The sequence below is a fragment of the Eublepharis macularius genome, chromosome 19, assembly GCF_028583425.1.
Source record: "Eublepharis macularius isolate TG4126 chromosome 19, MPM_Emac_v1.0, whole genome shotgun sequence".
In the NCBI taxonomy this organism is placed as follows: Eukaryota; Metazoa; Chordata; class Lepidosauria; order Squamata; family Eublepharidae; genus Eublepharis; species Eublepharis macularius.
Genome location: NC_072808.1, coordinates 4079188 through 4105325, shown reverse-complemented (window position 1 = coordinate 4105325; position 26138 = coordinate 4079188). Strand labels below are relative to the sequence as shown.

Genomic DNA, 26138 nt, shown 5'->3' with positions numbered 1-26138 from the left:
TCATTCTCCAGATGTATTTGTTCAGATAATATTGAACTTCATTTAATAACTATATACAGAAAAGCAAACAGCAAACTGAGAGAAAACTTGTTCATGACTTGTACATAAGAGAGACAGTTACAGTAACAGACTCTTTTTAACTGACACAAAAGGAATGTTCATTCACAGCAAGGAGGGGCCAGTTCAATAGCAACAGATAAACAAACTGACACTATACAAAGTATCAAGCCCCCTTTCCATCTGCAAGTACTCTTCACTCTTTCTATTCAAATTAGGCTACAGTGATTTATTCCAACAGTATTAATGTTAAAAGTCCAGCATCGAGTAGCATCTTAGGGCCAAGCTACACATGACGAATGACACTTGAACAGCAAGTGGATTGAGTGAAGGGCAAGTGAACAGGGAGAAATACACTTGCCATTCAAGTGTCATTCGTCATGTGTAGCTTGGCCCTTAAAGACCAGTAAAATTTTCTAGGGTATAAGCTTTCTTGAGTCAAAACTCACTCCATCAGATATCTAGGTATAGTTATCTGACAAAGTGAGCTTTGATTCATGAATGCATATACCCCAGAAAATTTTGTTGGCCTTTAAAGTGCTACTGGACTCAAATTTCGTTCTGCTACTATGTTCACCTGAAACTAAGGGCCAAACTACAAGTGACGAATGACACTTAAACAGCAAGTGGATTGAGTGGAGGGCAAGTGAACAGGGAGGAATACACTTGCTGTTCAAGTGTCATTCGTCACTTGTAGCTTGGCCCTAAGTCGTATGAGTTATCCTACAGGACAGCCTTGAAATACGTTCAAAATTGAGATATCTGCAAATGGAAAGTGGTCCTGTCACATGCTGGATGGAAAATTCCCAACCGGCATTGAGAAAATTGCATTGTCTTACCTCGATTCTCCAGATGATCAAGCCAGGCATGTGGGTAACAGACCTGAAAGCACTTGTCAGAGCCATGGTGGCTTCCAGTTTTCAGAAAATTCCACTATACCTGTTAAACAAGAAGAAACAATGACCAAGATGAATACTGGGATGTAGTTCAGGGGGCAGTGAAATTTGGACCGGTTGTGTTCAAACCATGCCATGTCTGGGTGCTGATCTCAACCGCTTCAATCTCTTACGATCAGGACGTCCAAGATGGCATTAGGCTTATACATTCTTGTAGGTTTCCTACAGTGCTTGCTTTCTTGATCATTCTATAAAAGTGGCATATTCACAAAGATTAACAACACTCAGCAGCTCAGCCTATCAAGTTTCTTCCGAAGAACCATTGTCTATGTATTGTCTATACTCATGACATGGACTTTCTGAAATGGGTTGGCTGGCTAGCTTCCCGCAATACCATCAGCAGTAGCTGTGGCACCTTCAGAATAACTTATAAATCGCTTAGCGTTATTGTTCTTGCTATTGGGGTGAGGATGAAAGAAATCAAGTCTTATTCACGAAGAACCTCCATCAAAGACACAGATCCTGTAAACATATAAAGGGCTTTGTTCCTCTACATGCCGAATAATCTTTGATTATAGCTTCTACTAATTTGACTTCAGGCTAACTGGCTTGTAATTTCTTGGTTTCCCCCTGGGACCCCTTTTTTAAAAAAAATTGTGCAACATTTGTGACTCTTCTTGCACAGCAGCTGGTTTTAGTAACAAATTACATATACGGGTTAGTTTCACATTTGAATACTGTAAGAACCCTCAGGTGTATGCCATCAGGATTTGGTGTCTTATTGGTTTTTAATTTCCCCAACAGGTTCAGCCCTTCATTTCTTGCCATTTCAATTTTACTCAGTTCTTCAGATTTCCTTCCTGCAAATCGTGGTGGTGACTCAGATAAACGCCCCACACTTTTCACAGTGAACACACAGATGCAAAGAATTCGTTTCGCTTCTCTGCCGTCTCTTCGTCTTCCTCTAGCAATCCTTCTGTTCCTTGGACATCCAAACTGCTTTTCCAGTTGTTTTCCTGCTCTGGATATATGTAAAGAAATTCTTACTGTAGGTGCATCTGGGGGCCAAGCTACACATGACGAATGACACTGTCATTCGTGTATTTCTCCCTGTTCACTTGCCCTCCACTCAATCCACTTGCCGTTCAAGTGTCATTCGTCATGTGTAGCTTGGCCCTCAGTCTATCTCTTGGATCCAGCCCCACTGTGGAATTTTACACATACCCCATGTTTTGTGGCCCTAACGTAAGATCTGCTCCGTAATTTAAGACAAAAGAAGTTATTTAAGGAGCACCTTTATATATACAGGCTACAAATGCTCAGTGAGCGAACTGCACTGAAAATCTTCAAATGGGGTTTAATGCATTCTATTGATGCTGCTTTATTGATTTTTGTTTTTTAAATTCCTTTTAGCTCTTGGCCGGTGCTAGCAACAGACACGAATAGGAACTCATGCTGCCTCACTTTCTAGGGCAGCCGCGGCTTTCTGCCTTGCTTCTCCATCGGGTACGGTAGAGCCTCTTCGTCTACAATGGACGTCAGACCTAAGCAAGCAATGCTCTGTACCAAGAAGAAGCCCTTGAGGCCTCTTTGTCCTTCCAGAAATGTGCCTGCATTGCAGAGAATGTCCCTGGAAATCACACGTAGACAAGGGCAACCTTACTATTAAGCAAGGTGGGGTAGGTCATCCTTAGCACAGGATCAAAATGAACCCTGAAAAGGAAGCCAGTTGTCTTTATTTCATCTAGTTGCTCAAAGCCTGCTGAGTTGGGGAGGGGCTGCAGTTGATCCCTCCACTGATCAAGTGGAGGGCAAGTGAACAGGGAGGAATACATGTGAGGGCCAAGCTACACATGACGAATGACACTTGAACGGCAAGTGGATTGAGTGGAGGGCAAGTGAACAGGGAGAAATACACTTGCCATTCAAGTGTCATTCGTCATGTGTAGCTTGGCCCTGTGTCTGTTCACTTGCCGTCCAAGTGTCAATCGTCACTTGTAGCTTGGCCCTAAGAGCATCTGCCTTACATGTAGGAGGCTGCAGGTTTCATCTGCTGGATTTCCTGTTTAAAGTGTTCAGAGAAAAAACAAAAAACAAACGAGAGAGTCACAGAAAAGGAAACGAGCAAAGAGCACCAGGCGGCGTGACCAACTAACTAAGAAGAAAGGTATCCACAATAAAGCATACTGAAAAGAGTCTTGCTAGAATTAATTCCAAAGTCATGAATCTCAAAGACGCAAGGTATGCCAATAACAACATTTTTCTAGAGGCAGTCAAAAACAGTAAATCAATAAAGAACGGCAACTCAAGGTCACAAACTGCGTATCATTCCCCAGCATGAAATACTTTTCTCCTCACACACAAATGCGCCCACACAAATGCTCTCAGACACATTGGGGCCTCCTTGATCTTCTCTACGATCCTGAGATTGCTCCGCATGGGAGGTTTGCACACAGCTTGAACTTTTATAAGCAAGAAAAGGAAATGTATGTATGTGCACCAGGGCTCTGTATCATGCTGTAGCTAAACACAAGCCTGATCGTCAGTTGCGCAAGAATTTTACCCTAATGTGCAACTAAGCTTGCAGCAGCAGCAGCAGTGTATTTGGTTGCTAGCATATTTGTGAGTCCAGTAGTCTGAATCTACAAATCAGTAATAAAAAGCTGAAGTTATGAAGGGCCAGGGCTCTTTTTCCAGCGGGAACGCGGTGGAACGGAGTTCCGGCACCTCTTGAAAATACTCTGCAATAGCACATGAAAATAATTCTGTGTGTTTCTCCCTCATTTACCTCTTGAGAGTTCCACTACCTCTTTTCCCAGAAAAAAAAATCCTGTAAAGGACCAAGATAACATGGAATGCCTCTGAGTCCCTGAAGCCACTGCTAATTAAAGTAGACAAGAGTGACTTGATAGACGAAGGGGCTGGCACAGGACAAAGCTGTTTCGTGTGTCCATGGAAGTCTGCGGTCCTTTCTGTAGGAATATGATCAACACCAGGCCCCCATGTGTCATACTACACCTTTAGAATTTATATTTCCCTCCACCTCTATATTCTGCTACAGCCACGTTCAGTCTCAGAATGTGCCTGGCCTCTGCCCTGGAACGCGTGGCACAATAACCAAGTGTCTCTGAGCATGTCCAGACTGTTTCTCTCACCACTGAGCAACCACAGCCAGCACAGACACATGCTTCCGAATCGTCATGAGGCTCGACCCATTCATTTTTAATTGTCAGCCACTGGGTGCATCACAATTCTGAATGGGACCACATGTAAGCCTCACAGTAAGACAGAGCTCGTTCTGGCAACGTGGAGCTCAGACACACCTACAAAGCATGGGAATCAATGGGAACATGCAGATACATACCAGTCACTGTGAAGTGCTCACTGCTAGTTGCTTCTTAACACAGCAGGGAGTGGCGCTCTTCAAGAGGAGTGAAGGATTCTGGGGGATGCAGGCTCGGAGCAGCCAAAACCATAAAAGCATCCTGCACCCTTCCCCCTCCCTACCTCTAATTGTTCAGTCATTGAAACCAGATGGCGAGATCTGACTTGGGGAGTCGCCCAGGCTGTAGTCTGTTTTGCTAGGCTTGGAGGAAGCCCAAAGGCTGGGATCGATTAGCCAGAAACATGCAGAGTTGGGAACCGACATGTGCTAGATATTCAGCTGCGTAGGCTTGCTTCTGGAAGAATTATCTGGCCCTTTCCCTCCCTTTGGCCAGGGAGGAGCACGTCTACAGAGGCCCTTGAGTCAAGCTGTCTGGTCCTTCCAGAAGTGCTAGAGGTTTGGTTTTGCCTTGAGCAAAAATCCCAGGTGACCCGTTCCTGCTAAGGGATGGCTCCACTGTAAATGCTTTCTGCCAGCAGGAGAAGTCTCTAGAACAGTTTCAGCAGAGGCGCGTGCACACACAAACATGGAAAATGTTACATGGGAATGGGAAGGGATTTTGCAGGGAAGATACAAATGGGATAGGAAAGTCTCGTTGGCTCCTGCGTCCTGCAAACTTGGTGTACATTTTCCACTGTTATGCAACATTTTTTTTTAAATATTCCACGGGAAGCATCTGTGCTGTGCGCATACAGAGACATTGCTGTTATACGAGCCTGTCAGCCACGCCAGGGAAAAGTTTAGTTCGTCCCTGAGATTCAGTGGTTATCTAAAGTTTGTAATGTCTGTTCTATTGGAAGACAAACCCATCAAAAATGAGTTAGCTCCAACAGGAGGAAGCCAGAGACATTCCTAGCCGTTTGGTTCCAGTTTGTAGAATATGTGGATAAAACAGACTGAAATGTTATAAAGCCATCAAAATATAATTGGGTTTTGTTTGTATTGATCTCTGAAAATTCTATTTTATATTTATTCACGTAAAAAAGTACACAAATATAAACACAATTAGACCCCCGGCGAGTATAAAGGAATATACTAGCTTCAGATAGGACAAAGTTTATAGTCTTTTCTCCATGCTAGGATCCTTCTGAGTTCCAAATAATCAAAGACAGGATTCCAGATGACTGCTCCATTATGCACTACGATGCGAGGTACAGAAAAAGGGATTGTACACAATTTTCTCCAAAACACAAATCTCCCAAAGTTTCTCATGCCATCTATCTGAGGAAGGTCGAGCTGGAGCTGACCCAAAGGCAGCAATCATCAAATGACCCGCTGCTAATAATTTGGAAATAAGGTTTCTGGTCTTTTTGGGATCTCGGAAAACTTTATAATGTTATTACAAGTTTGAGGCCCGCTTGTCTCTAACACCATAAGATTGTTATTGGATTTCTCTTTTCATTAAATTACCCAGGAAGTTGTTGTAACTATTATTATTTATTAATGATAATATATATATTTATTGTTTCTTTTATTGGGTCAATTTTTGTCTTTTTTGGATCTGCTGTTTTTATCAGAGTTTAGAAGCAGAAAAAATATTTTTAGGGTGGTTCACCAGTTTATAGGATCCAGTTATAGGGCAGGGAAGTTACATGATAGCCCTGAGTACAGATACAATGTCCAGAAATGTGCACACAGCTCCAGGTAGTGGCTGGGAAATTTTTTAGCTCTATTATAATGAGGATGAGAATGAATACTCGTGTTCATTTCGTCATGCAAATAGGGCCACACTCAGGGCCAAGCTACACGTGACGAATGACACTTGAATGGCAAGTGTATTTCTCCCTGTTCACTTGCCCTCCACTCAATCCACTTGCCAGGCAAGTGTCTTTCGTCATGTGTAGCTTGGCCCTAAGTAAATATGAGGGCCAAGCTACACATGACGAATGACACTTGAACAGCAAGTGTATTTCTCCCTGTTCACTTGCCCTCCACTCAATCCACTTGCCAGGCAAGTGTCTTTCGTCATGTGTAGCTTGGCCCTAAGTAAATATGAGGGCCAAGCTACACGTGACGAATGGCACTTGAACAGCAAGTGTATTTCTCCCTGTTCACTTGCCCTCCACTCAATCCACTTGCCAGGCAAGTGTCTTTCGTCATGTGTAGCTTGGCCCTAAGTAAATATGAGGGCCAAGCTACACGTGACGAATGGCACTTGAACAGCAAGTGTATTTCTCCCTGTTCACTTGCCCTCCAATCAATCCACTTGCCAGGCAAGTGTCTTTCGTCATGTGTAGCTTGGCCCTAAGTAAATATGAGGGCCAAGCTACACATGACGAATGACACTTGAACAGCAAGTGTATTTCTCCCTGTTCACTTGCCCTCCACTCAATCCACTTGCCAGGCAAGTGTCTTTCGTCATGTGTAGCTTGGCCCTAAGTAAATATGAGGGCCAAGCTACACATGACGAATGACACTTGAACAGCAAGTGTATTTCTCCCTGTTCACTTGCCCTCCAATCAATCCACTTGCCAGGCAAGTGTCTTTCGTCATGTGTAGCTTGGCCCTAAGTAAATATGAGGGCCAAGCTACACGTGACGAATGGCACTTGAACAGCAAGTGTATTTCTCCCTGTTCACTTGCCCTCCCACTCAATCCACTTGCCGTTCAAGTGTCATTCGTCACGTGTAGCTTGGCCCTAAATCATGCTTTGGATCGGAATGTACTTTAAAATGTGGAAGGGAATCCACATTTGGAAGGCTTTAAGTGACTATTTGAATTCCAGAAGTGAGAATGCCTCCCATGCAGAACCCATATAATGTCAATAAAGAATAAGCCTCTGAAAAAAACATTGATACAAAGCTTCTATGTTGACTCTAATCCTTCTTTAAAGAAGCTGTTCTTTAAAGAAGCTGTTCATCTCCACATCAAGCTTTAATAAACATCCATTCATTAGTCATTACAACACACCATCATCTAGTTACTCATACTGAATTTCTGCAGAATGTTAGACAGCCCAACAGTCATTTACAGATTTTAGTCAAAGAGAAATAGAAGGGACACACAAAACTGTTACATTCATAAACTCCATGACTCTACAGACATAAACAGGGGTGATCGCCAAGGTACCCTGGAAATTGTAGTTTTGTGAGGGGGGTCTAGGGAGAATGCAGCTACCACTAAAAACAATACTAAGATTTGGAGAGGGAAGCCATGACAATTAAGCTGGCAGAAAATCATTGTAAATATATATTATAGAGATGCCCAATCAGGATGCCTGGTGGCTCTCTCCTTCCCCTCAAATTTACTTTGGGATTATTAAAGTCCTGGAAAGAGCATTGGGAACTGCCATAAAAGAGGGCCTACCATTTGGAGTATTTCAAAGCCTGAAAGACTGCGCATCAAAAACTAAATTAAACTTAGTAGAGTCCAGTAGCACCTTTAAGACTAACCGACTTTATTGTAGCATAAGCTTTCGAGAACCACAGCTCTCTTCATCAGATGCATCTGATGAAGAGAGCTGTGATTCCTGAAAGCTTATGCTACAATAGAATTGGTTAGTCTTAAAGGTGCTACTGGACTCTTTACTATTTTGCAACTACAGACTAACACGGCTAACTCCTTTGAATACATTAAACTTGGTGCCATCCTCAATCTCAAACCCAGTACTACTCTAAACTCTGGCTACTGTAAACAGTGCCAGGCTAACTAAGCAGAATTTCCTTCTTCTCAGTCCACTGAAGTCAATGGGCTTAGAACAGTGTAAGTATGCTTAGGACCAGCTAGCTTCCTTTGTCAAAAAAAGTTTCATTTATTCACTTATTGAGTGCATTTATCCCACCTACCTCCAAACCCCTAGAGGTGCCATCATAGGCTCAGGAAAATGTTTCCAAATATGCATGTGGTAGTTAATGAAGCCTAAGTAACCAACGGCAGTCTTGTGAGCGATTTCTGGTGACTGAGGGGCAAAATTTGTTTACATCTAAGAGCTGTGGCTCAAAATCTTTCTCTGCTCTATTACTTCCCCCTTCCTTCCTTCTTCTATCCCACCAATCCTTGTTGAAACATATTAACGCCTGCAAAATTGTCATTACTGCCATCGGAATAAGTGCGTGGAGAATTAAGAAGCCCTTTGAAATCCCATCTATTTTTTAAAATCCCAGATTCAGAGCTGGGTTTGGCACAGCTGTCAGTTCGTCTCTCTCAGAGAGCCATTGGCAAACTTAACTCAAGTTTTTTGTTTCCTGAAGTGCCACTTACATGTTCACATACCCTGACCGTGCCAAGTACTCACAAAAGAGCACCATTTAAATAGGTTTCAAACTGAATCATGGCTCAGACCACAGATTTGCCTTTATGACCAGTAATCTGTCCTTGATCAGGTGTGTGCTTCTGAACATATACAGAGAACTTTTTGCTTGCCGCTGGGTAGCCCCACCCAATCCATACATCTCTCTGGGAAACCCGTCTTTAAAGATGAAATGGCAGCCCAGCAGATAAAACAACTTGTGGTTGGCTCTTTCTAAGCCTAACCCACCTTACAGTTGTTAAGATAAAACAAGACAGTGCCACATGTATACCACCTTGACCTCCAAGGATGAAAAGTGGAGTACAAAGTAAATACCTTACAATTAAGACATTCCAAGCAAATCCAAGCGCTGGCAACCTCATTTCGGTAGTTGCATTTTAAAAAGAGAACTTCCTTTCTGTTTCCCTTTCCAATGGAAGAAACCAAAGTTCTTTTAGAACACAGGGAAAGTTGCAACTGGGAATTTCTCAGCCATCCTTTCATTCCAACAATTTTGTCTGGAGAGCACCCTCTTCTCCCCCATTTTCTACACCCCATCCCAATCTCTCATTCTCTATAGTGCTTCAGCCACCTGTAAATGAAAGGGGCACTTACCTCGGTTTGCTGCCGATCCCTGCCCACCAGCTTGGAGTTGAGCACGAACTAGTTGACAAAGGGCAAATGGGTCCCACGACAGCCGAGAGCTTCTTCCAGACATACTCCACCTACAATTTGCCTACATTTGCATCTTGTCTGCTCATCTGCTGTTGGGCCAATCAGTGCCAGCCTGGCCTGATGGATTGGATTAGTTTAGGGAAAACATTTGTTTCTGTTAGGGGGGGGGCACTGAAATGTAGGAACCACAGAGACTGCCAAGGCGGCCTTCTCTCCGTCCACCTCCACCACACCCATTTCCCATTGATTTTTGTAAAGTGCAGCAGCCCATCAATAATTCAATGCCATGTGGGGGCACGAAGGCAGTGAGAATAACCACATTAGAGTGGTTTGCTCGGAACCAAGAGGCAGAGATGTTAGATTGAGGCGATGGCTTTGCTCCAAGGCATCCTTATCTCACGTCCTTCCAAGAGAAGAGCTAAAAGCCAGAAATAGACCATGTTCGTCTGTTGTAGCAAAAGAGAAGTCCAGTGGCACCTTACAGAGTAAATAAAAGTTGCCGCTGGACTCCCGTTTTATTTTGGTACGTTTCATGAGAGTTCACAAAACGTCACGGGGTCCCATAGATCCTTTATCCATCAAGTCTGCTCTTGTGACTTTGGGCTTTCACATCACATACCTTAGCAGCAGCCATGTATCCAGAGAAAGTCATGTGTCCTGAATCCTATTGAAACTAGCAGAAAGGCACATTTATCATGGGCTCAAGTTCTACCAAATTCATGACATGAAGTTTGGAGTCCCCAGAATTATATATTTTCTCTAGAGAGACCAATTCCTCTGAAATCTTCAGAGGGCAGACTCTATAGCATCACATATCCACTAAACTTCCTCTCCACCCCCAAACTTCACCATCCCCAAGTACTGCCCCAAATCCCCAAGAATTTCCCAGAGTTGGCCACCCTTAGAGCTGATCCTCACACGCAAGTAAACCTTAATTTCTCACTTTTTGGTATGAATTTATTTCGGTTCACAACCAGCTTTAAACTAGTAAAATAAGACATTCCCTTGTTAAGAATTATACCAGTTAAAACTTCAGTTAAAATAGTACAAGTATAAATATTATAAAATCTAATTAGCATACATCACATATCTTATAACAGTTATCTTAAATATAAATATAGCCTCGCATAAGGAAGCAGCGATCTTAAACAGCCACCATATGGTAACCTCCTAAAGTGGTCTGAGGGCCAAGCTACACATGACGAATGACACTTGAACGGCAAGTGTATTTCTCCCTGTTCACTTGCGCTCCACTCAATCCACTTGCCGTTCAAGTGTCATTCGTCATGTGTAGCTTGGCCCATTGACTCCATATTCTGATCATTTGGAGTAATAGAGTCCATAGATCATCTCATCTTATTCTGTGACTGATGGACTCCACTCAGAGATCTCTGGATTATACCTATCCTAAGGGCCAAGCTACACATGACGAATGACACTTGAACGGCAAGTGTATTTCTCCCTGTTCACTTGCCCTCCACTCAATCCACTTGCCGTTCAAGTGTCATTCGTCATGTGTAGCTTGGCCCTGAATTAAAGCCCGGATACGCCTGGTTGGTGTTTGGTGCGTAATTTGATCACCATCGCACAAAATTGAGATCCCTTTTTGGTAATTTGCAGCTGAATGTGTGAACTGACTCTAGTAAGAAAGCAACACCAGGCATTGTCTTCTTTGCAGTGTTAGATTTGCATCCTTTCATTCATCACATGCACAAGTCTTCACTTGAAGTTAGGGTCATCCTGTGTGGTCCACCCTTGCCCACAGGATTTGAGGTGAGTGCTTATTTACTCATCTGCAGCAAGGGGAAATAAAAGTGGCTCCTCGCAGGTGACCTGTTCAGTTGCACAATGCTGTTCTGTGCTGCCCCCAGAGACACAAAACAGATTGCAACCTTCCCCAAGATTTAAGAAAAAACTGGACTTAACACTTTTTCTTTCTTTTTTTATTTCTTTAATTGCAGTTAATACAAAGATTCCAAAAATAGAAAGAGATCGAAATGGCAGCAGCGCCAACTTCAAGTTTTGAAATATTTTTTTTTCAATTAAAACAATTAAAAAAAACAAACCAAAAAACCCAGCAAGTGAGAACATGTAACAAAGGCAACCAATGTCTTTACACTTCAACGAGGTGGGGAGATAAGAGGAAGCCCTGGGCTTTGTTACTATAAAGCCACCAGCCAGGACTTCCAGTATAAAAGAGGGCACCATTCTTATAGGGAAGCAAGAGGAACAATCAACACATGGGGAAGCTTTGGTGGAGGGGGTGAAGGATACCCTTCCAAAGGCACCTCCCTTGTTAAGTGCTAGGGCAGCCTACTGGCCAGTTATTTTACCCTAACCACCAGCTGGGGTTCATCAAGGCACAATCCCAAAATTGCCAATTGGACCCAGGTTACCATTTATGGCTATTAAACTTTGCAAGCCTGATCATCTGAATGCGTGTGTCTGTGCAAGGAGGTGGAAGGGGGGGGGAGTGGGCATATGCCTTTCGGACAAGGAGGCAGACGGCCTCTTCAGAGTGAATTCACCCAACCAAGTTTTCCCTCTGCAGCAGGATGCTCTGAAGAAAACCATGACCGGACAAACTTTTCCCACCTTATTTTCAACAAAACAAGTTTATACACAACGGCAATGGTATCCAAGTTCATCTGGCATTGGACTTCTTCAGATTAACAACAACAAAAATGGCGTCATGCAAATCCCGCCACACAGTAATGGCACAGATTTACCATTTTATTTGGAGAAGGAACCCCGGTCACTTCAGTCTAACCATAGCCTGGCATTTGGAGCTGGGGTGGGTCTGACAAGCGTACGACACTTCCTGACAGCCTAGGAGGAGTGAAAGACGCAGCTGGAGTGTGTCATTTGTCGTGTAACGTTTCTCCCCAGGTGGAACGCCTGAAGCTTAGCACAGCGAAGGACGCATAAGCCAGTTTCACATTGGCGAAGAGGTCCAGACAGCTGCCAGCAGGCAGGAGGGGCAGAGAAGAGGCAATTTCTCTTCAAGTGACAAAGCCACAGTTGTGACAACGGCCTCAACCAGGAAGGAGAAACAACGGGCTTTTGTTCTTCCCATCGCTCATTAACTTTGCAACAATTTTCTGCCTGGGAGAGAAATAGCAGCTTATTGAATGAGAATAAACTCTTTTTTCCCGGGACCTCTTGCAAAGTCGGAGACACCCTCCACTTCAAGTCCACCCTCCCCACCAGCTGAGGCAAAGAGAGGGTGAGGCCTGATGGAAAGAGAGGCCAGCAGATGAGGGGGTGGGTGGAAGGAGGAGGCAGCAGCAGGCGCCTCTCAAACACCGGTTGAGGCCTAGCCCCACACACACACACATGTGCACACATGCACGCTCAAGAGTCAACAAGTCGACTAACAGCCAATCCGCTCACTTAAAACTACGATGAATCTTCAAGTAGCACTTGGGTCAGGCTAAGAGCAACCTCTTTCACCTGACCAACAGCAAGTCATGAATGTTTGGTCCTATCTGGCATCCTGTATCCAGATGACGAACTGACCTACCCCTGCCTCCTACTGGAGCCGAGCCAGTAAGGCAACAGCCCCACAGAGAGAGGAGGGGAGGGAAAAACAGCACTGAGGTGTGGTTCCTGGCCCCCTCTCCAGACCCAATTACTAAACATGGAGTCACCAACAATATATTGCTTATGGGAAGGAAAGGGGAGAAGAAAAGCAAGCTGGTTTAGTGTTATATTCCATCCGACACCCACCATGGCACTTTGAAAGCATTTGTTCACAACACAACAGGCGAGAACAGGAAAGGCAGCCTGTACCATAAAAATCCAGCAGAATCGGGAGGGGTAGAAAAGGTGGTTGTGACATATAAACGTTAATAACAACACCCACCCCACCTCACCCCAACGTCTGCTTTTGGTTTCACACAAAAAAAAAACGCAGAGGAAGATCGTAGTGACAGATGTGTGCAGGCTGTCCCAGGCAGGTCGCTGGGGCCTAGTCCTCAAATAATGCCTGACACCGGCCCACTCCCCCCGCCCCAAATTATGAGGCACGTTCACTTGCTGTCAGCGACTTCAGGGCACAGAAACACAAAGTGAGATACAGTATTTTCCTTTGGTCCCCCAGAGATGCAAAGTCGTGGAGCAGGTTGCAAGTGCATATGGAACAACTCCCCATAGCTTTTAAGATAACTAGTCCATTATTCCCTGAGGCCACCCGAAGGACTGGGCTTTCAAGTTACAGCGATGGAGCCGGGAACGAGACCTGAGAGAGAAGCAGGTTACCACATTGGGTGTGCCCAGGCACCATCGAAGGAGGTAAAACAAGTGGCAGGGAAGCCCGCTGTGGGCAAAAGTCACATCCTACTTTGGGGGCTCACACATCCACATCAAACAAGAGTGGAAGAACTGACAACGTTGCGATGTTCCCATTTGTGTGGAGGCTTGCGAGTCAGGTGCAGTTTAAGGCAAAAGATATTACATGGTCCCCTGAGAAGCAACACTAGGGCAGGAACCTGGGAATATCTGTAATGCAAATCGGAAGCCAAGATGGAGTGTAGTTTGGGATGAGGAGTTGCTAGCTGGTAAATCAGTAATCTAGACTAAGCTTGTGACTTTACTTATGCTGTACCACTGTTTTGATATATGAGGGTTTGGGGGGAACCAACAAGGGTTGCTCTTCACCTGGAGGCATAACCAAAACACAGGACAGTGTCTCAAAACATAGTAAAGTCAATGGCATAATTAACTCAGACCCCTGAAGGGGCGAGCTTGATTAATCGGAGGGGGAACATTGAAAGGAGGAGACCTCACAAAAATAGTTCAAGCTTCAGGGATTTTCTTAACCTGTAGACAGGTATCAAAAACAAAGAAAAGCCTCTCCCTTCCTTCAAGAGATTCAGCTGATCAAAGAACAAGGTGCCACATGAAGTCACCCAGCTGGGAAGGAAGTACTGGAGAGCTAAGGAGTGGCCTCTTGCCTTGACATAGGCCCTGTATGGCTGTGTCTCAAGGCCTGGGTCAGGCTGTGCTTCTCAAGAGAAGCAGAAGACGTGGAGCTTTAAAAATCTTCAGCCCAAGTGTTTGGCTTTGCACTAGCAACACCCAAGCGAAATATCCTGCAGCAAATAGAAAAGGGAGAAAGCAGAGCCCCGGGTGAAATGGCGCATCCTCTTGATTGCTCCCTGCCTCCTCACAGTGCATAGATATGAGAGCTACGGGGAGTGGCAAATCTGTCCCTGCTTTGGGGTGGAAGGCTGACCAGTCTAAGCCATACTCTGGTTGCAAACTGTACCGGTCCTTCTCTGCTAGGTGGCCAGGCGGGTTATTGCCTCCAAAGTCATTGCATCCGCCTTTGGCTGGGGTCACAGGGAGAACACCTGCACATTTCTCCCCAAACTTCTGGGCCACTACTGAAGGCACTGAGTGAAAAAAAAGTTCTCTGGTGGAGTCAGGACTGGAGGGCTTTAGGGTGCCCTCAGCTGGCCGAGGCTGGTATACACATCCTCTGCTTCGCTCAACTCCTCAAATATTGGGATTAGGTTCAGCAGCTCCGTGTCCGCCATGTCATCGAACCACGACTGCACCGGTACCTGGAAAGGAGTTGGAAGAAGAAGAGGAATCAGCTAGGAGCCCCTGAACGGCTGTCAGGCAGGCAGCAGGCAGATACTGTATTTATCTGAAGGGACGAGAACTCCCCCTTAAAAACGTTATACACAAGATTATTATTGTATATATTCATAACTTGTATGTAAATGTCAGATGACCCCCTCAAAATGTTATAAACAAAAAGGGTTTTTTTTAATTACTGCACATACTTGTAACTTTTATTTACTCGCAATTTATATTATTAGTCTTCCTTTGGGGTAAACACAGCAATAACTGGGCATTTATTTTAAAAAACAGCTATACACGTGTGTGTGTGTGTGTGTGTGTGTGTGTGTGTGTGTGTGTGTGTGTGTGTGTGTGAGAGAGAGAGAGAGAGAGAGAGAGAGAGAGAGAGAGAGAGAGAGAGAATTTATATCCCACAAGTAACTGATTTTTAACATCAAAACTAGTTATATTCCCAGGGGCTCATAAATAATACCAAAAACCATTCAACAGGTGAATCACAAAGAAATTCTTACGTTTAGAGAAAGAGTTGAGAAATAAATGTACTCAGATACATACCAGGGAGATTACAGTAATGCAAGACCTGATTTTTAACAGATTCTGCACACACAAAAAGTTGTACATCAAATAAGCCCTAATGTACATCCTGGTTATGATCTCCCCGTATTTACCTCAGAGAGCGCTTAGATGAGCAGGTAAACACCTACTGGTGGTCCCTGGCCCCAAGGAGGCCCAGCTGGCTTTGACCAGGGCCGGGGCTTTCTCGGTCCTGGCCCCCACCTGGTGGAACTCTCTGTCGGAGGATACCCAGGCCCACCAAGACCTTACATCTTTTCGGTGGGCCTGCAAAACTGAGATGTTCCACCAGGCATATGGCTGAGGCCAGTCGTAGATCCATCTAGCAATGTCTCCCCACTGGTCTCTTATTAGGGGGGGCATATAGCCATCTGCCCCCCCCTATACATGAAGTCACGGTTTGAGGATATCAACTGTACATGGTTGTCAGGGGAAAATGAAGGGGCTTCCATCATGGAATCTGGAATGTATTTTTATTGAGATTTCTGGTTTTAATGTATTTTAAATGGTTTTATCTTTTGTACCTATTTATATTGTTGTAACTCGGCCTGAGCCCGCTTGTGGGGAAAGCGGACTAGAAATGAAATAAATTAATGATAAGTCAAGGGCCAGCGGCGCAGAGGAATCGGCCGCACTGCTGAGTGGCTTCGCCTTCCTGTTCTGTTGCTCCCCTCAACTTGCAAGCCAAGAGAAGGAGGCAGCACGGGGTCCTCTCGAAAAACAGTGGCAAGACCTCCAAAAAGCAGCAAAAAGGGGCAGGGGCTCACAATGTCCCTGGCCTGTAAGGTAAAGACCACCGACACTGGGAGGCCCCAAGGAATACTCACGGCATTTTCCGGATGGAAGATATAGGAGGCAGGAGAATTGTCCAGGATTAAGGTTTTGCGTAGATCACGACCCAACCGGCTGAGATCCTTAACGTAACATCCCTGGTGGAACACGCACGAATCCCGGAAGAGGCGGGTTCGGAAGACGCCACACTTGTCCAGCAGGTCAGTCACAGGGTCAGCGTACTGCTCAGAGGACAGCAAAAGTGAGAACAGAGCAGGTCAAGCTCAGGTTCAGCACGGAAGTAAAAATCCAAAACAAAAGGAATCCAAAGGACAGGTAAATTCCCTGCGAATTCTATCCACTTGCACGTGCAGATTATACACGTGTAGAATCCAGCAAGGATTTTTTAAAGACGTTTCTAGTCCTCAAGGCTCGGGAGATAAAACTGAAAACCTATTAATAATGCCTGACGCCATTCCAAAAGCCAGGGAAGAATTGAGCAGGGCTTGCAAAGGTCGTTAGGAGATTCCGGTAATCTGCATAGGTTTCCTGCCCCTCACCGTGGATAGGAGCAGCAAAAACACACAGCGAAACAGATAAGTGAAAATATGCAAATGTGCCAAGTTGGAATCATTTATTCAGGTAACGGTAGTGAGCATTGCTTGATTTAGAATTTGAATTTTTACTTTAAAAAAATACACACAGCTCTTGAAAAAGATCTAGCAAGACCCTAAGCTCGGTTCCAGCCTGAAAATACATAGCATCTACTTTAACAAATTAAGGGTGGGAAGAAATCCCCCAGTTCATGCCTAAGCCTTAGTTTGCTTGGAAGGACTAAATCAACTCCCCAAATCCTCATTCCACTCACCTTAGCCAGACTAGCCGTGAAGAGCACACATTCAAAGAGCTCCCCCATCCGCCTCAAGAACTCGTCTACAAACGGCCTCTTCAAAACATACACCTAGGAAATCAGCAGCAGAGGTCAGGAGACGGGGGAAGAAAAGTTTTCTCTGTCCACATTCTCTATGCCATGTATAGTTTTATAATCCTCTATCATGACGCCCCCCCCCGCAAGTCATCTCTTTCCTAAACTGAAAAGGAAATATGTTCCAAACCCCTAATCATCTTGGTTACCCTCTTCTGCAATTTTACCAGCTCTGCAATGTCCTTTTTGAGATACGGTACCCAGTTTCCTGGGGGTAAAGTGTAGATGACTGGGGAAGGCAATGGCAAACCACCCCGTAAGAAGTCTGCCAAGCAAACGTCGTGATGTGACGTCCCCCCATGGGTCAGTAATGACTAGGTGCTTGCACAGAGGACTATCTTTACCTTTTTAACCAGAACAGCATTTCAGCTATGTATTTTCCTACAGAGGAGGCCCCCATCTATAAGGGATAAATGAGAGACAACACATTGGCCAGTTTGGTGTAGTGGTTAAGAGTGGTGGGACTCTAATCTGGAGAACCAGGTTTGATTCCCCACTCCTCCACTTGAAGCCAGCTGGGTGACCTTGGGTCAGTCACAGCTCTCTCAGAGCTCTCAGTGGGCCAAGCTACACATGACGAATGACACTTGAACGGCAAGTGGATTGAGTTGAGGGCAAGTGAACAGGGAGAAATACACTTGCCATTCAAGTGTCATTCGTCATGTGTAGCTTGGCCCTCAGCCCCACCCACCTCACAGGGTGTTCATTGTTGTGGGGATGATAACATACTTTGTAAACTGCTCTGAGTAGGTGTTAAGTTGTCCTGAAGGGCAGTATATAAAATCAAATGTTGTTGTTGTTATCATCATCATCATCAACAACAACAACAACTGGACTTATGGCTACCATCCCCATTCTTCCTTACTAATAACTGTCTGGTGAACATACCAGCTTGTTGGCTCAGAAGGCTTACTGAACAGTCCTATGGCGTAACACTCTAGCTATGGATTTACTTAAGAGTAAAAAAACAACCACATCCGTTTATCTGCATTTTAGAGAGTGCTCAAGCACAGCTGCCAACTCTTTTAAGCAAAATAAGGCCTCTCTTTGCTGAAAATAAGGAAATAGCTGCGTGGAACCCATTAGTGTGTACTTCAATTAATGAATTTTCAACAAATGTGACTGCAGGATTGTGCGTTAATGGCTTCCAACAACACACCATAGCAAAGAAAGGGTGCAATTTCCAAGTCCTTTAATGGAAAACAAGCGTTCCAGAGAGACCCCCCCAAATTCATTCCCCACCATCCTTTGTCCGGCTGCATTTCTCTCTCCGCTGCTGCACAGTTGACCTTTGCATCATCTCTGAAGGTTTCTGGGCCACCTCCTGAAACAAGTAATCAAGAATAGGCCGTGCTGCCTGGTAACAGCCTATCCTGGATTACTTGAACCAGGCTGGAGCCTGCATGGAACGTTTTTGGCCTCTTCTTTCAGTGCTTGGTCCTCGGTGGCTCACCACATGGGACTGGCCACCTGCTTCTCGAATGAATCGAGCTGAACGCTGCAACAAAATATTCTCCAATTATAAAAAAAAAGAATTGGCTTACCTGATGGGTTGTCCCCTCTATTTCAACAGGCACTATGAAGTCAGCATTGTTGATTGGCTGCAGAAAGTTTTGGAAAGGTGTGTGTTAATTTTGGAAGGTGCCCTAACGGAATGCTTAGCCTCCCTCTATGCTGCATGTGCCCCGCCCAGACGCTACATGAATTGCAAAATGTGCTTCTTACATCCCTTCAATGTCTTTAAAACAACGTTCCTGTTAGGGATGGTTTTTGCTCCCATTTCTTATAAATTTGGCCTCTTTTTAAGTGACGGTCGCAGACATTTAAGCAATACATCTACAACTGAATCACTGATTAGTTAGGTGATTCCTACTCCCCATCCGAACTAAAAACGTACTTTACTAATCAGGTGTAGGAGTCAAACAGACCCCAAGTCAGTTACAGATTTTTTTAAAAAAAAACCCTTAAGGGTTTTAGAAGGGTGCTTCTAAAGGGAAGCAAAAATAGAAAAGAGTCCAGTAGCACCTTTAAGACTAACCAACTTTACTGTAGCATAAGCTTTCGAGAACCACAGTTCTCTCAAGGATGCATCTGACGAAGAGAACTGTGGTTCTTGAAAGCTTATGCTACAGTAAAGTTGATTAGTCTTAAAGATGCTACTAGACTCTTTTCTATCTTTGCTACTACAGACTAACATGGCTAACTCCTCTGGATCTAAAAGGAAGGGAAGGGAAAAAGCCCACCCTATTTATAATTTCCCTTTGGCACTGAAGAAACAGAACTGTAGCGAAGATACCAGGGAGATATAATTTGTCAATTTCAGCCTATTGGCTCATTTTAGGTTAGATTGTCAATTTCAGCCTACATGCTCATTTCAGTTTGCCTTCCAGAGAGGGATATAAATGACTCCAACACCATTTACCAAAAAAAAATCCTTCAAGAGCAAAGCAGGAAATACCATAGGGCTACTGATTTTATTAAGATTGAGGACTGTGAGGTGTACGGTATTGTAGCAAATTGTGGAAGATGGAAAACAGAGTTGGATCCTTTCCCTTTCCAACTTCTCCATGTCAGACTGGCACCACTTTTTAAGCTACTACTGAGCTTCTGTTTCCTATTCAGCCTTCTTATAGCTTCCTTCAGAGCTGTTGATTAGAAGCAGTGATAATAAAACTGATGTTTTCCCAGATTCAGAAAGAATGTGAAGGGGTGCAGCAGAGTTGGGAGTTTAATGGACTGAGGGCCAAACTACAAGTGACGCCTGACACAGGTTGGACACTTGTCAGCTTCCCTCAAGTTTTGATGGGAAATGTAGGCAGCTTGGCGGAATGTTGGACAAGTGACAGTTGAAAAGTCCGTTGGACAGCCGTCGGAGAGCCAAGCTGCAAGACCAGGATGCCTACATTTCCCATCAAAGTTTGAGGGAAGCTGACTTAGTGTCCAACCTGTGTCAGGCGTCACTTGTGGTCCCGCTCCAACTCTGCACTTTCTGAAGGAGCAACACCACCACATCCCATCCCCAGGGCTGGCGCCTGCATTGAGACAAGTCCAGCAACCGCCTCCAGTGCTGAGGTGCCAGAGGGGGTGCCAGGGGTGAGGGCATACGCTGTGGATCTGGTGGCAGTAGTGCGCGGGCAGCTGAGCAGGAGGGATGGGAAGCCACCCACGCACCGCCCCGGGTGCCTGCCACGCCTGGCCCGCAGCTACTGCAGCCTCTCAGCCCTCCTGCCGCCGCCAGCATGCGCCCCTGGCCGGGAGCAGCAGCTGCGGGCCAGGCAGGCAGGCATCCAGGGTGGTGCATGGTGCAACGGAGCAAGAGGGCTGGGAGGACACATGCGCCCCTCGCCAGCCACCTGCCGTGCCTGGCTGGGAGCACATGCCAGCGGCGGCAGCACAGGGCAGTCTGAGCGGGCAGCCCTCCCGCCCAGCCGCCCTGCAGTCCTGGTGCGCACACGTGTGAGGGGGAAAGAGCAGACCTGAAGCTGCCCCCGGCCTCAGGCGCCAGAAACCCTGGCGCTGGCCCTGCCCATGCCTTCCGGGCTCTTTTTGTTTCTGGTGCCTTGCCCCTTTCTTTTTGGTCCTACACCCACCCCTGACAGAAAGGAGGGAACAGCCCCTCAGCATTCACCTTGAAGGAACTGTGCACGAGGGTCTCGTCCAAATCGATTACCACACAGATTCTGCCCTTGTCACGCTGAGTCACCTCAGGGAGAAGACACGTTCCAGGAATCTAGAAGAAGAGAGACACGTTTCACCAGGGCTTTTTTTCTGGGAAAAGGTGGTGGAACTCAGTGGGTTGCTAGCACAGGAGGCAACTCTTGGTGGGAGGTGGTGCCCCTGGTACCACATGTGCGCACCCAAAGTGCATGCATGCTCCCAGGGCCAATGACGTCACTTTGGGTTAGCTGGAACAAGGGGAGGAGTTTTTAAAAGTTTAAATCACCCTTGGCGAAAATGGTCACATGGCTGGTGGCCCCAACCCCGATTGCTCCAGTGGTGCGGAGAGCAATCTAAACTCCCCTCTGTCTGGAGATCAGGGGGCGGGGCCACCAGCCATGTGACCATTTTCAAGAGGTGCCGGAACTCCGTTCCACTGTGTTCCAGCTGAAAAAAAGCCCTGGTGCTACCAACATGCAGACCATGAGCCATGTCCCTTCAGGTATATTTAATATGCTTCGAGCCTGGTGGAAAACAAAATGTTCAGCCCTCAGAAACTGGCTTTAATTTTAAGCATATTGTGATGGCTCAAACAAAATTACTATAACTGTGAGTAATTTAAGCTTCAGATGATCTAAGACAAACTTTTTGGTCTGAATGCCAGAAAAAATACATGTTATATCTGTAAAAGGGGGAGGAGAGACAATATATGTTCTTACCACATGCACTGGAAGCAAACTAGGTTTCAGTGACACTGAAATCACCAATTCATGAAGAACATGGCGTTCTCACCTCTCCACTTCCCCCACAGTCCCACAACATGCTTCACTTGGGGGTGGCATTTTGGGCTGTAGTGGGAGGGAGGCGGGAAGAAAGTCATGTTCCATAGACAGAAATCCTTCTGTCCTCAGAAACATACTATCAGCATAAAATAGATTAAAATAGGAGGACACAGGACTGAGCTGTTTTAGGACTCTCCCACACCCACCAGATATACAGCAGGATTTTTTTTTCCAAATTCACTATTCCTTTCACTTCCAGGTTCTAAGTTCTGGGTCAAATTTAAAAGAAAAAAGAATGCTTTGAAACAAACTCGACCCATTGACTTTATAGGGAAGTGTAAAGTGGAACTGGTTGAGGTAGAAGGAAGCGGCTTTTTTGTACCCTTTTTGGACGGTAACCGGATAGAAAGGAGGGCTGGGCTCCTGCAGTTTTATTTATTGTGTAGAAGACGGGATTTCAGAAGATGCCCTCCTGTACACAACGAATAAACATTGTCTCCTATTGCTTTTTGGGGATTCTGCCCCTTCTGTTCAGCTGCAGCCCAAGAAGATGAAGTCATTTATAGCAGCGGCTATCCTGTGACAAACCTTTCCACAAACCTTTTAAAATCTTCAGTCTATTGGCTTTATAGAGTGACTCTGAAATCTAGTGTTCTGACAGAAGAAAATTCAATCCATTTTCTCCATACTTCCATAATTTTATAGAACTCTACCCAATCCCAACTAAGCAATTCTTTTGGCCAAGTTAAACGGCCAAGCTGCTCAAATCTTTCTTCACAATAAAGATTTGCTATTTTAATAGCCATATGCTATTAAACTTTCTCCAGGATAGTCTGTAGTTTTTTCCCCATGTAAGGTGACCAGAGTGACACACAATATACGAAATGTGTTCACATCACATCACATCATATACGACGTTATCGTTTCTTTTATTGCTAGTCCCATTCATTGAATTTGCATTGGCATTCCTTCAGCACATTGAAATTTGCAGTGATCTTTCTATTATGACCCTAAGATTCCTTTCCAGAATATATCACAGTCCAACTTTCATCCTTTAACAGATTACATGATTGGTGTGTGTGTGTGTGTGTTCCAACATGAATCACCAACCGGCTTAACGAAGATCTCTCACTGAGGTGGTAAAGCCCGACTCCTCTAGTATCTTTTGTCTGGTGTGTTTGTCTGGAATCACTCCCACGTGAAAAATGGTAGGGTTACTATTTTCCAATGTGTTAGAATGTTAAAAGGCAATCTATGTACACCACCTCAGGAATGCAAGGAGAAAAGCGGGTAAGGACAAAAAGTAGGGTATACATTTTGGGGAAAGAAGGAAAAAAAAACACCATGCTGAGTCTATTTTAAATCGCTCTGTGAAGGGGCTGCATTTGTGCTGCAAGGAATTCTGCTCAGGTGCAACATAAAGCATGCAATATTCTCCACAATGTTGCAAACACTGGAGGTTATTGGTAGCATGTCCTAAATGCATGGCAGGTCACTGTAGGAACAGCTTTCTGGGTGGAGAGGAGACCGCCACTCCAGGGAACTATTTACAGTGGGTATCCTTGTGGTAGGCAATCAGCAGGCACACTGCCCAAGGGAGACATTACAGAGAGTGGGGAGCAAGGCCAGGAGTCCAGATTGCTATTTTGCAATGAAATGTCACCAAAACAGCACCTGCCTCACCCAACCTTAGAACAGCCAACCTCAGCCTTGTTCGCATCAATGATTTGGCAGAGCTGTCCTTGACCTGCACTGCTTCTGAGGCCAAGTAACAGCTTGCATTATTGAATGCTTCTTCATATCAAACTTATTCCGCACAGAGAGTTAAATGCTGGGAAGAAGGTCCCAGCAGAACTGTCTCCTCGATAGGGCAATTTTCAACCACAGTCTCCCAGTGGCCAGTTGGAAGTGGTACAGTCCAGGAATAGTTTCACCATCTCATCTGCAATTCATATGAATTAGGCCTGTAACTGTGGTTTTATTTTTGCTTTCGGCATCGGCAGTATTACAAAAGGAAATCTGGTTTCAGCAGGGCAGAAAGAGAGACACACACAGCTAGGAAAGGACAGTTTCCCTTTTTGGCTCATACAAGCACACACATGTGGACAAACACACATGTAGGCAGGAGTGTTCATAGATTGTGCATCATAGTTAAAATACACAAACATGAGATCAAGTACCGGATTCCGAGATCCTCAATAATCTCTTTTTCCAATTAAACCATATTTCCAGTCTTTATCATTGCAGAGATTATCTGGATTGGCACCAAATTTAAATAAATTAAGATTAAGCCCCACTGAAAACAGTCGGGCTAGTTGCAGTTAAATTATTCCATTATTTTTCAAGCTGAGAGTTGAGGGATGGGGGTAGTTTGAAAAGGGCAGAACTTTTAGTGGTCAGGAGGCAAAGATTGGATGCTTTGAATAGCTCCTTGTCCCCTTTCCCATGGCTAGTGAGATCCAAAGTGCAGAAGGGGTTAAGAGAGTTGAACTAGTATCTGGGGAACTCATGTTTGAATCCCCAGTCTGTCATGAAAGATTGCTGGATTATTGTGGACCAGCCATGCACACTCAGCCTAGCCTAACTCACAAGTTTATTGTGAGGATATAATGGAGAAAAGGAGAATTATGATTGCCACTTTGTATCCTCATTGTGGGTAAGGGCAGGGTATAAATTAAGTATAGTGAAATAATAATAGTAATAATAATAACAACAACAACATTCGATTTATATACTGCCCTTCAGGACAACTTAACGCCCACTCAGAGCAGTTTACAATATATTATTATCCCCACAACAATCACCCTGTGAGGTGGGTGGGGCTGAGAGAGCTCTGAGAGAGCTGTGACTGACCCAAGGTCACCGAGCTGGCTTCAAGGGGAGGAGTGGGGAATCAAACCCAGTTCTCCAGATTAGAGTCCCGCGTTCTTAACCACTACACCAAACGTGTTCTCATAGGATCAGTTTGCTTATATTTGTCTCAGTTGAAGAACAGGAAATTTTCATTATTTTGGTGGAAATTTGGTATGCGCAACTGCACACAGAATAAACACATCCCTGGCTACAGGGGAAGACAGATTTATTTTTTCCCCTCTCCCAGCTTGTGAACAGAAACATACCTGGTAAAACTGGTAGTGAAGACGCTGCAACAGATCAGACTAAAAAGGGGAAAAGAGAGGAGAGCGGAGATGTAGGTATCATGAAAAAGGACAGACTGTAACGCTATCACTACCAGAGGGTTCCGTGAGCCTCCTGACTCACCCATTAAATGCTATGAATAGAAGAATTCTTGGAGCTGCCTTACAAGTTTCCTCCTCTTCAAAGTAGGAGCAGTGGGGAAAGCGAGCGAACGAGCATAAGGTCAAAATGGTGGTGATGGGATGACAAACAATGAAAGCTTGGAAAGTATGGTCAAGGTGCTTCTGTTCTAAAAGGAGGTTCCATATGCCTTGTGCCAAGGAAAGAAGGCCTTATTCTACGTATCTAAGGACATGCTACGCTGTTCCATGAAAAGACATTCTTTCTGTGCATAATCAGAGATACGTTTATTAGGTTACAGGGGAGGGGGGCACAGCCACAGATACAACTCCATGGTATTAAACATATGCGTTAGAAGAAGGCTGTGAGACCAAGAGTCTGCTCACATGCTTGGATTTTGTTGTATGTAATTTCACCAAGAAGCTGTGATTGGCTACAGCTTCTCCGCATATGGGCATGCAGGAAAATAAATACAATCACATTTGTTTCAGTAGTATGTTTTGAGCTACAGAGCACTGCTTTCGATTGTAGCCTGTGGGGTGGGAAACAGCCCTGAAGGAAGCTGCATCCAGAGCCACAGAAGGTACTTTTAAAAAATGATTGTAGTGGAAGGAAACTGGTTAGACATAAAGAGAGGCTAACAAAGGTTATTATGAATCCTGATCAGTAGGAAGGCTGATGATGGTGTTAGATGTGGGGTCTTGGAAGCAGCAGGCACAGACGAGAGAGAATAACTGATACAGGAATGCACTCGCATACAGAGAGAAACTTTTCCGCATTCCAGATTGTCTCCTAAGGACACCCTCTAAGGGCCAAGCTACACGTGACGAATGACACTTGAACAGCAAGTGTATTTCTCCCTGTTCACTTGGCCTCCACTCAATCCACTTGCCGTTCAAGAGTCATTCGTCATGTGTAGCTTGGCCCTAAGACCGGAGGTGCCAGAAAAAGAAAAGGAGCTCCGATTCAGCCTAGGTATAGTCAAGTGATTGCCACCTCGGCCTTAGTTTACCTTAGCAATGGTACTGGCCTCCTCCTTGTGTGGACCATGTTCTCCACCGAAGGCCGTCTGCCCGACATTCTGCGCGCGAAGGCAACAGAAAAGTGCCTTGAAGATGTTCCGGCCACGAGGCTTCTTTGGGGACGATTTGGACACCAAGACTGAAAAACAAAGCAACGATGGCAGAGATCAAATGGGCTCTATAAAGCAGCAAAACATATACAACCTGTTTTGGTTTTTATGTGTTTTCACGCAACAGACAAGGCCCGTTCCAGGTTTTGG

General features: G+C 45.0%; 2 protein-coding genes across 4 annotated transcripts in view; both read right to left on the bottom strand.

The window, feature by feature from the left end:
• AVIL (advillin) overlaps nucleotides 1-9227 on the bottom strand; it is a 40545-nt gene extending 31318 nt beyond the window's left edge. The window contains exons 1-2 of one of the 2 annotated variants that reach the window (XM_055003717.1): nucleotides 9182-9227; nucleotides 897-996 (exon numbers count right to left, since the gene is read on the bottom strand). In XM_055003717.1, the coding sequence (XP_054859692.1) occupies nucleotides 897-962 (66 nt within the window). In that variant the 5' untranslated portion in view covers nucleotides 963-996; nucleotides 9182-9227. Of the gene's footprint in view, nucleotides 1-896; nucleotides 997-4317; nucleotides 4351-9181 lie in introns of those variants that run through there. The other variant, XM_055003716.1, reaches the window with a different exon arrangement.
• Nucleotides 9228-11162: 1935 nt separating this feature from the next.
• Nucleotides 11163-26138, bottom strand: part of CTDSP2 (CTD small phosphatase 2) — a 55413-nt gene continuing 40437 nt past the window's right edge. The window contains exons 2-8 of one of the 2 annotated variants that reach the window (XM_055003325.1): nucleotides 25869-26017; nucleotides 24718-24756; nucleotides 20788-20889; nucleotides 18704-18760; nucleotides 17043-17135; nucleotides 16231-16416; nucleotides 11163-14808 (exon numbers count right to left, since the gene is read on the bottom strand). In XM_055003325.1, the coding sequence (XP_054859300.1) occupies nucleotides 14683-14808; nucleotides 16231-16416; nucleotides 17043-17135; nucleotides 18704-18760; nucleotides 20788-20889; nucleotides 24718-24756; nucleotides 25869-26017 (752 nt within the window). In that variant the 3' untranslated portion in view covers nucleotides 11163-14682. The remainder of the gene's footprint in view (nucleotides 14809-16230; nucleotides 16417-17042; nucleotides 17136-18703; nucleotides 18761-20787; nucleotides 20890-24717; nucleotides 24757-25868; nucleotides 26018-26138) is intronic. The other variant, XM_055003326.1, reaches the window with a different exon arrangement.